At 29.6% G+C, this 10,327-nt stretch overlaps 2 protein-coding genes across 2 annotated transcripts; one reads left to right on the forward strand and one right to left on the reverse strand.

Annotated features, from left to right (window-relative positions):
• Nucleotides 1–429, forward strand: LOC106425617. Its single transcript, XM_013866340.3, has one exon. It carries the CDS (start codon nt 119–121, stop codon nt 329–331), a length of 213 nt encoding a protein of 70 aa, XP_013721794.1. The 5' UTR covers nt 1–118; the 3' UTR covers nt 332–429.
• Nucleotides 430–2,047: 1,618 nt separating this feature from the next.
• Nucleotides 2,048–9,469, reverse strand: LOC106404278 (protein DOWNY MILDEW RESISTANCE 6). Its single transcript, XM_013845010.3, has 4 exons — nt 9,053–9,469; nt 7,702–7,949; nt 3,158–3,482; nt 2,048–2,492 (listed from the first exon to the last, which is right to left on the reverse strand). Exons 1-4 carry the CDS (start codon nt 9,248–9,250, stop codon nt 2,238–2,240), a joined length of 1,026 nt encoding a protein of 341 aa, XP_013700464.1. The 5' UTR covers nt 9,251–9,469; the 3' UTR covers nt 2,048–2,237.
• Between the last annotated feature and the right edge of the window lie 858 nt (nt 9,470–10,327).

Raw genomic sequence — 10,327 nt, forward strand, 5'->3', positions numbered from 1 at the left:
TAAAAGATAAACCACATTGTCTTGTCTTGTCTTGCAAATTACAAAAAGAAAGGTTACTAGAGATTTTATTTAACAAGACATCACAACGCAAATCATATCCAGGCATCTTCATATCATCATGATAACAGTAGCTATCGCCGCCGAGTTGCTTGAAGAATACACGTTGGCGCTCGCTCGCATCACCGCAACACTCCTCCCTCAACCACCGACAAGTCGCCATGGAAGCGCCCGAGCTCCCACTAGCGGCGGCCGAGCGGATTCTCCCTTGCCTCGTAGCGACATCTCATCATCTTGCGCTCCAAACTACGCCGCTTTTCTCTTAAATTTCTGAGTTTTTTTTTGTTGTAGATTTTCGAATGTTCTTATTCTTTGCTGTTATTCGAATCATGTATGCTTATGTTATCAAATATGAACTTTCTATTTATTTTATGAGTTTATGCTTTTCTAGAGTGAAAAACTGAAAAATGTAAATTTTATCAAGACTTAAAAAAAAATCATGTATCATTGACGGTATAGATAACGAAAAGAATACTGTATGTAAATAGGTATAAGGATTTATTGAAAAGCGTATAAAATAAAATGTAAGGTCAATACTTGAGTTAATCATTTTTTGTGATTTTGCATGTTTTCAGATAAATTTTTTATTTTGTTAGATAATTGATACCATCTAGCGTTATATGAAGTGTGTAAATCAAAATTAAATAGTGTGTACGACTTTCAATGAACTTCGTCACGCAAATGATAGGAGATTGCATGTTTTAGGACCTTATTAAAATATAAAGACGACCAATACTCTAAAGCATCTGAGACTTCCGTAAACAATAGATAACCATATAAAAATTACATAAAACATGCTTACTTGAAAGTCCATGTAAATTTTAAATAAATTCAGTTTTTATTTTATTTTGATAAATTAACAAAGAAGTTATCAAAGATTTATTTTTGTGCATGCTTAATATGCTTATAAGCCTTATATAGAAGCAGTACATTGGATACTTAATGGGTTAAGTCCATGATAACATAATCAAAATACCATCCAGGCAAGCCAGGATCATGGATCATCCAGGACACAATGACAAGTCAACATATCCATACATTGCACAGAGCTTTAATTCACTTATTACACCAAAAACTCGACTTCACTTTTGTATACTAAATCACACAACTCTTTCCATTTTGGCCTAATCTCAATCCCTTGAACGATGATTCTACCTTTCAAACCACCTTGTCTCTGAAGTTGCACAAACACAGAGATTATAAGAACTTCTATTTTTATTAGATTTAGAAACTTTTTCAAAACTAAACTTTTCAATGTGTTTTTCTTGATGGAACATCTCTCCATCAAAACTCTTTATATAGTAAGAAGCTACATCTTTTTCTAAGGGCGAAACTACGTCTTTTCATAATAATAATATGGAAACATTCCTAAGTTCGATATGTTTTCCTTTTTCCTTAACTCATCAAACTTCACTTTAATGAGTTAACTTGCTCCTCAAGTTAATTGGAATTATCCAACAGTTTCGTGACAACAGTCTCGTCACGAAGACGCTCATTTCGAGCTCCTCCTCGTCAAAATGGACATGGTACTCACCAAGTTCAGTCTCCAATCACCCATCTCCCTGCACTCGTTACAAAGCTCGGTTTAGTTAACTATAAAGGAACATATGCATTCGTCACAAGTAGAGCAACAAAAGGCACCATGAAAATGTTAAAAGTCGCCATTTTTTATGATATTTAAGAATTTAGTGTTTAATTTAACTTAAGTGGAACATTTAAAACAACTCTCAAAGCTATGATATTCTTTGAATCAAAAATGCTAAATCAATTTATAGATATGAGCAGTAGAAAGAAAACGTTTTACTATAGTTCAATTGTTTTCTTGACAGTTTTATTTTTTAACTAGTGTTAAGTAACATTTATCTTGATGAAATAATTGCTTCCTTAGCTTTGTCACCGTTTATAAGCAATAATTCACCAGCCAAATTGACAGAAATCGAACTTGAGTTACGGAACCATATATACTATATTAAATTTTGGACACCGTGTATAAGGTAACAAAATAGTTGTAATAGTTGTAATCAAGACATTTATCAATCTAACTAGAATAGAACTGATAAATGGTTACTATTGTCGTTATTATTTCTTAAATGAAACATGGATACGTAGTGTACACTCGAACACTTATTGTAGTACTCTGCGTTACTGCGTAAACACAAAGACAGACATATGAGTAGTATCTAGTCGTTTAGAAAGTTCTCGAGGCAATGTTCTTGGTCCAGATTCCTACTCCAAAACTTCTTGTAGTACTCTGCATAAGTGTAATCTCTGTAGACTGGCTTGGCCTCTTCCTCCTTGGCTTCCCACAAGGGCTTTGCCGGGCTTATGACAGCACCGTTATCAGGGCACATAAATGATGCGATCGATAGTCTCGGGTTTTCAGTGTTTGTCACTGCTCGATGCCAAACACTTTTGTATACTCCGTTACTCAATGCCTGAAATTAAATATGCTAAGCCAGTTTAGCCCAACCGCTCTCCCAGATTTCTCTCCCTAAAATATTAACGTTTAAAATCTGAAGTCCGAAGCTATGGCTTCCTTTAACCTATAGTTTTGACCAGACCTACATTCAATATTTTAATTTATAGACTAACATCTAAATATTTTAATAGATATTATTAAGAGAAATATTCTATGATAGCATTAAAAAACTTATTCACAAAATTAACACTCAAGAGTCAAATAACCAAAATAAATTTCATTATAAGGGTAAAATACACTAGAGTTAACTACTTTAGACTTAAATTTAGATGTTTGGGAAAGAGTGAGTTAAAGGACTAAACTTTAAAATTTAAAATAATAATTTAAAAATATTTCTGGAAAATGTTTTTTGAGAAAAATAGAAATTCAAAATAAAAGAAATTAAAATCATATAAAAATTTCAAATATGTTTTCGAAAATTAAAAAAAAAGTTGATTCTATTTCTAAAATTTTTTTAAATTTTTTTATGTTTATATATAAAGAGTAGGAGAACAAAGTTTTTACCTTTTTAATAAAATTTATTTTTTTGTCATTTTTCTTTTTGTGTGTTTTTTTGATAATAAAAATATTTTTTAAGTCTATTTGAGAGATTTGTCCTAATACTAATATCTGATCAACTACCTGCAACTGGTCACCAATGTTGATGACAAAAGCATCAGGACGAGGATTAACAGCAAACCAGTGACCGTCGATCAAGATCTGGAGACCGCAAACGGTAGCATCTTGGAGAAGAATGGTGAGGGCATTTGGGTCGGTATGAGCAGGTAAACCATAGGTGAGCTCAGGCTCAGGACATGGAGGATAATAGTTGACTGCCATGTGTTGACCTTGTTCACCAAGCACTTTCTTCATGTAATCTTTTTCTAAACCTAAGCTCTCTGATATCAATTCCTCTATTTTAAATCCCAATTCTCTTATTTCTCTACTATATTTACTCACAACTTCCCTGCAAAAGGACTTGCACAAAGTAAGCTTACTGAAATAGTTAAAATGGTCAATTTATAGTTAAATCGTTATATATATATATATATATATATATATATATATATATATATATATTCACTTTTTAACAGTCCCTTTTTAACATGATACATATATTTAGTTAAATCCATGAAACTACATGATTTTGACTTAATAGTTTATGTTTGGGTAAATCATTTTTTCATGCATTGATCTATATATATATGTTAAAATTGTTTTTTTGTTAGAAAATTTTTTACATAGATCTACATGATAAAATTATTTTTCTTACATGAAATATTTTAATATAATGTGTTAATATTTATTTAAAATAAAATATACAAAATAATTATTTTATATATTTATTATAAATTATGAGATCCATAAATTTAGGGGCCACTCCAATGGTCCATGTGTATCCTCAGACCGGGCCTGGATATAATGTCTCAAACTAATTAACCACTAACTTAATTATGGTCTCAACAGCGTTTGAGTCTAGCTCTATTTTTCAACGTAATCTACTAAACTTGCGATGACCAAAAATATCTACTAAACCTGCAATCTTATTCAAATTTTGTTTATGTTTACATTTGAAATTATAGTTATTTTCTATAACGAAATAATATGTATTTGATAATTCTATAGTAAAAACGAAGATAAATACTTATCAACACAATCACAAAAAATCACAAAAAGTTCTTATGTATTGGTTCTCACAGTTTTGTAACGCCAACGTAGTGGTCCCCTTTTCACCAAAGGACATCTATCGGTTCGTTTAAGGAAAATTAAAATATTGCAAAAATAAATAGAATAGGAATTTTCTATTCCAAAATAGGAAATATGAATACTTTTGTTCTGTACTTGTCCATATTTTAAATACTTCTTTTTATATTTGAAAGTAATTTATATAGTATACTTTTTGTAGAGGTTCGAAGTATCTGGACGGATCTTCAGTAGTATTACTCCACTTTTATAAAACAGAAAATATTAAAGGTTGTTACGAGGAGCTGGATCTCGTAATAAAAAGAACTAGATTTTGAACCGCGCTTAAAAGCGCAGATTTATTTTTGAAATTAAATAATTTTATTTAAAATGAATTTCTAGAAAAAATAGTGAAAATCTAAATACATTTTTTCAGAACCGCGAACCAAACCATACTAAACTAAAAAGCCGAGACTAAAATTAAATTAAGTTTTATAAATGCTGCAGAAATTTATATCGGTGGAACCAAAAAAACTGAAACCGAATAAAAAAAAAGTGTGTACCTAAATTTTTAAAATAAAAACTATATACTAACAAATATTAATTTTATTTAATTGCTGAATAACCAAATATTTTTAAAATACTATTAATAAATTGAATTACAAAAAATATCGAATTACCCAAGTATTTTTATATTCAGATATTAAAACGGTATTCCAATTATCCAATATTTTTTAATCCGAACAACCTGAGTTACTTAATATTTAAACTCAAAACCTTAATTTATCTACTATTTTTAATTTATAAATTTAAAATTACCGAAGAAAGCAGAATTGAATCGGAACCATTGGACATAGCGTTTTTGGATATTTGTCGGTTCTCAACTTTTCTACCAAACAACTCAACCGAAACCAAACCAAATGTGTATATAAATGAATGGTTCCAAAACACAAAAAAAAACCCGAACAGAGTGTTGATGACTAATAATGCATTTACATTTAAATGGTGCGAGAAAAAACATTTTATTTTCTAAAAAAATATTTAATTCATTTTAGTGGAGGTACATATGTGATTTATAAATGAATTAAGACATCATGTTTTCATATCCTATCCGGAGATGCGACCTAACCAGTGGCCATATATAATATGAACTGACTTATGTTCTTCATAAAACATTCAATCATAGTTCTACTATTTGATATGCTTCCACAAAATTCTGGACATAATGAAAATCTATTAATTAAAATTTATAAAAACTCAAAACTCCGCCATCGACCTAGAAATTGACATAGGTTAGTCTGGCAAAAATCCAAAAAGATCTGATAATATTTTTCTAAAATCTGATTAAACTTTTCATATACTTTATAATAGTACAATAAACATAATAATTTTTTATTGTCATATAAATTAAATTTATTGTATTAATGTTATGTATTTTAATTTATAGTAATTATATAACTACTATAGAATAATTAATTGTTAAGCTGACGAACACTCTAACACCAAGCGGTAAGTCGACCATGTATAATTAAATCGTTTAAATTGTGATTTTAGGTTGAATTATTATTAGGCGAAAAAAATCATACAATTTGCACCAGAAAACATTTTTTAATGCTTGATAAGAAGAAAAATTAATGCTACACGTTCTCATGACTGCGTAAATATTCTATGAATTCAAATTAATATTCTATGAATTTGAATATAGTAAGAAGCCGGTGTTCATATTTTTGGTAGTAGTCTTAATTAATGTAACGCTATTGTATTGTTAGGATAAAATGTAGTAGTAATTATAATAAATGACTTGGTCCAACAACCTTCTCTAAATAGATTTTTTTCAAAGTTCTCCACTTTTAATAGTATAGACAGTGGAGTATGTCGTCAGCTTCGAACCAACCAAAGGAGATGTTGGCAAGAATAGTATAAAAAGAGAGAATCTATCTGTTAAAGAGAAATTTAAAACAAGTCCGACTTTTTTTAATGTTTAAATCAATATGAAAATTCAACAGAAGATTGGCATGATATCACGACTCTGACATCAACGCGGCTCACGAGTGACGTTTCTTCCCCGTTTACCACACATATCATATTTTACAAGGTTATATGATTGACCAACAAACATTTCACTTATATATTATTTAACTGTATTATGTCAAAATTACCTTTGCTAACATAGATTATGATAATTTGAAGCCTTTTGGATGGAATTTGTCAGATAACTGAGTTTAGTTAGTGTCTCCTAAAGAGTTTTAAAGATTGGGTGGTTTTGCTTTCAGTCTCCGCTTGATCTTCTCCACTGAAACTATCTTCAATCAATTTCTGTACTTTTTTAGAAAAAAAAGTTGTAGGAAATATAATTTTTATAAAATATAGAAGTGACTTAGAGATGTTCTAACATATCTTTTTATAACATTTATTTTTACTTATTTAAATACATAATCTCTCTATATATATATATAGACATATAGGTATCATAGAGTACAGTACACACACGTTGCTGTTAAAAAAATCAGTTGTATTCATGGTTGTAAGTTAATAGTCGGCCGAATTAATTCACACGGCTTTGAAGAATATGAAGTATGGTGACCACTTCTTATTATAAACCCAACAGCCACATGAATGCATAGGTATTGTGCAATGTACACATCTTAGCAATCCATGTGATCACATGGGGAACCAAATCAGAAAAGATAAAATACATGGGACCATAAGTTAAATTATATTTTACCAATCAAATTTTAAAATATATAACTAGTTTGAAGAAAAACAAAATCAGTTGACTTGACTCGGATGAAGTTCCAATTTTCTTTGTTCAAATCCAAAATCGACTTTTGTATCTCTAGGAATGAATATACCCAAGATTCTCGTTATAAAAATGAAAATAATATTATGGTGATTTAAATAGGGCATATGCTTGTTTATTTTATAATGTTATAATACAATAGACGATATAGTATGATATGAGAAAAATACCCACATTAAGGCTACTTCCTGCTGGAAAACATATAGCTTGCTCTACTTTTGTTTTATTGTGTGTTTTTAAGGAATCACGATATAGCTTCGAATATCTATAGCTCAGCCTATATATTTTCTTGATAGGCAGCCTATATGGATATATGTGCTTTCAGCAATTAGTTTATTTTCGCTAATAATTTATAGTATAGTATGATTATCTATATAGGGACCAGAGACAAAGAAAATAGATTCTGATGAGGTAAATGATAGTTTTAAAATAGATATGTAAGTCTATTTATAGCCTAAAACTAGCTTTATAAGTCTATTTTTTGGCAATCCTGACATATCAGAATTCACCAATAAAATAAAACCATGGCATATACCATAGAAGCTGACAGACCGTTCTTTACCTATTTAAAATCTGAAATATTGTTTATATTATTATTGACTATATACCGATACAAAATTAGAAGAATAGTTACTAGACATATTTAAGAAAAAGATGCAAACCCAAATTATAACAAAAACAAAAGAGTGATATAAGTGCTTACTTGAAAGAAGATGGGTTTGAAGGCCACTCATGGACATACTTGTCGATAGGATAACAATGGAGTCTTAGATAGTCTCTCCAATTGTTAACCTCTTCTTCCTTCACATTAAAGCTCGTCGACAATCTCGGTGTCTTCGTTGGATCGTCCGAGTATAGCTTCATTTTTTCGTCCATAGGCATGCCAAAGAACTCATGTGCAACAGTCACCATCTCATCTATAGTTGCTTTGCTAACACCATGATTTATAACCTAGATCCATCAAAAAGGTTAGTCGAAAGAAAACTTCTCTGTCTTTGGTAAATAATGTCACCATAACATTTTTTATTGTTACATCAAAATATTATTTAAAAATTCCAAAATAATTTATATTTATTTTAAATTAAATATTATTTATAAAATGCATCGAGCTTATAAATACATTAATTTGTCTCAAAAATTATTAGTTATATGATTATAATTATTAAGAAAATGTATTACGATTATCTTTTAAACTTGTTGGAAAATATCAATTGACACTCTTTAAAAACAGAAGGAGTATTAATTGTAAAGTTCAAATACTTAGTTATATTATACTTTAGTATTTGTTTCATATTAACTGTCATTTTAGTATTTTCTTTTGTTACAAAAAGAGTATCATTTTAGAATTTTAATGCAATTTTCAGTTTCAAATTAATTACAAATGCATTGATTTTATAAATAATTTCATTTATCTCAAATACTATTGGTTGAATATGTGTAATTAATAAAGAATTTAATGCATTTCAATCATTTTCTTATTCTGTGTGAAAAATGTCTATGAACCAGAAGGGAGTAGTCAATAACCATTTCATGTTATACTTAAGCTACATTAAATATTTAGTTGTGGTTTTGTCCAACGGTTAGTGAAATATTCAAGTTCCAATGAAAATAAATCGTAAAACATAAATTTGGTTATTACGTACGAAGCCCACAAAGCAAACCAATAATGCTAGTGCTTTTAACATTCATAATAAAAACAAATGCTAGTGCAAAAAAAAAGTTTTCTTTTTGTTTACTCCGTTTGGGTACAAGTAACCTATTATTAATAAAGAAAATGCATATTTTTTTTTTTTTTAAATATATATATATAGTTATTTATTCTTTAATGGATTCAAAAGTTCATATACTCAGGTACTGAAAATTTGGGGGTACTAGACCATTTAGTAAATATTTTAAAATTTTGGAGGCTAAAATTTTTTCTTTTAAATTTAGGAACTTTTTTACGTATAAAATTTTTCAAAAATTTTGGTGGCTCGAAGCGAATGTTTCATTAGGCTTGGCCCATGATCGGTCCTGCTTATCAAAACGTGTATAATACGAGTATATATAGGTACCTGAAAGAAACCGAAACGGGCACAAGCTTGGTGGATTTGTTGGACGAGCCGAGGTCGATCTGTGGCAGATATATCGATGAGAGGGAAATCTTCAAGCTGAGAAACTTCGGAGAGACGTGGACGGTCAGAGAGAGGCCGGACATAGTTTTCGGGCAAAGTAGTAAGACGGAAACCAGTGGATATTAGCTTTGCCGCCATGTTATGATATCGGAGATGAAAGAAGTTGTAAAGGGAAAGAGGAGATAAAGGAAGGCTTGAGTTTGACTATGTGCATCGTGTATGTGTATAAATAAACTCATGATATTAGGTCCTACTCAGTAAATTAATAAAAGTGGTGACATTTTTTTATTTCAGTATGTATATATTAACATATAATTTTGTGGAGTACGTGGTTTAACAGTTTAATAAGGGAATTTTGAAAAGGACAAATGTTGTTTTTAACCATAAAACAATATAGGATAGAAATCTATTTGTATGCCTGATATACTTTTGTCTTTCTGTCAAGCTAACTTTAAAAGAATAGTCGTCTCATCTTTAAACTGAAATTATATTCTACGGAGTAGCTTAGCATATATTTGCATTCTGTCACCTTATTCGATAGTATTATATTAGAAGCTGTTTATAAGTATAACTGTATAACTAATCATTTATTTCGGCCAATAAGACGCCGAGAATGTTATTAAACAAATAAGGGACAAAATAGCCAAACTCTTAAGACCAGAGAAATAAAAATAAAATAGCAAAACTATATATTATTGGGGAATTAATTATATATTGACATGGCGTTATTCCAGCGTCATAGCAGTGACGTCATGAATGATTTTATTGCTTGAGGGGTGGATAGTTACTCACTTTGAATTCTGAAAGAGATTTAAAAAAAAAAAAGATAATCGGCCCTCGTAAGAGAAAATAGTAATTTTCCCAACTTTTCACCTTTTATTTACCTCTTCAAATTATTTTGCAAATAGCTAGTTCTGTGATAAGTAAAGACCTAATAAACTCCATCATTCGATATTAACAAAATGTGTGAAAGTCTAATAATAGTATAAGAGAATTGGTCTTTTGTGCTTTGATTTCAAACTCTTTTTGATACAGGATATTATTTTAAATTATAATTTTCAAAATTCAAAAATCGAATTTATTAGAGAGTGTTATGGGTTGAATGTCAGAAATTTCCACATTCTTTAAATATCATCAGCACTCTATTTAAGAAAGATAATACATACAAAATAACTATCGGAGATAGAGGAGGATCGTTTTTCAAACTAAAAATAA

This window comes from Brassica napus, chromosome A2 (genome assembly GCF_020379485.1).
Source record: "Brassica napus cultivar Da-Ae chromosome A2, Da-Ae, whole genome shotgun sequence".
Classification (NCBI taxonomy): domain Eukaryota; kingdom Viridiplantae; phylum Streptophyta; class Magnoliopsida; order Brassicales; family Brassicaceae; genus Brassica; species Brassica napus.

Excerpts from the sequence above, each read along its gene's own strand:
- LOC106425617 (XM_013866340.3), top strand. The coding sequence starts at position 119 with ATGATAACAGTAGCTATCGCCGCCGAGTTGCTTGAAGAATACACGTTG.
- LOC106404278 (XM_013845010.3), bottom strand. The coding sequence starts at position 9,250 with ATGGCGGCAAAGCTAATATCCACTGGTTTCCGTCTTACTACTTTGCCC. Across the intron at positions 7,950-9,052 it reads CCCGTTTCGGTTTCTTTCAG|GTTATAAATCATGGTGTTAG; the intron begins GTACCTATATAT and ends TGATGGATCTAG. Across the intron at positions 2,493-3,157 it reads ACATTGGTGACCAGTTGCAG|GCATTGAGTAACGGAGTATA; the intron begins GTAGTTGATCAG and ends ATTTAATTTCAG.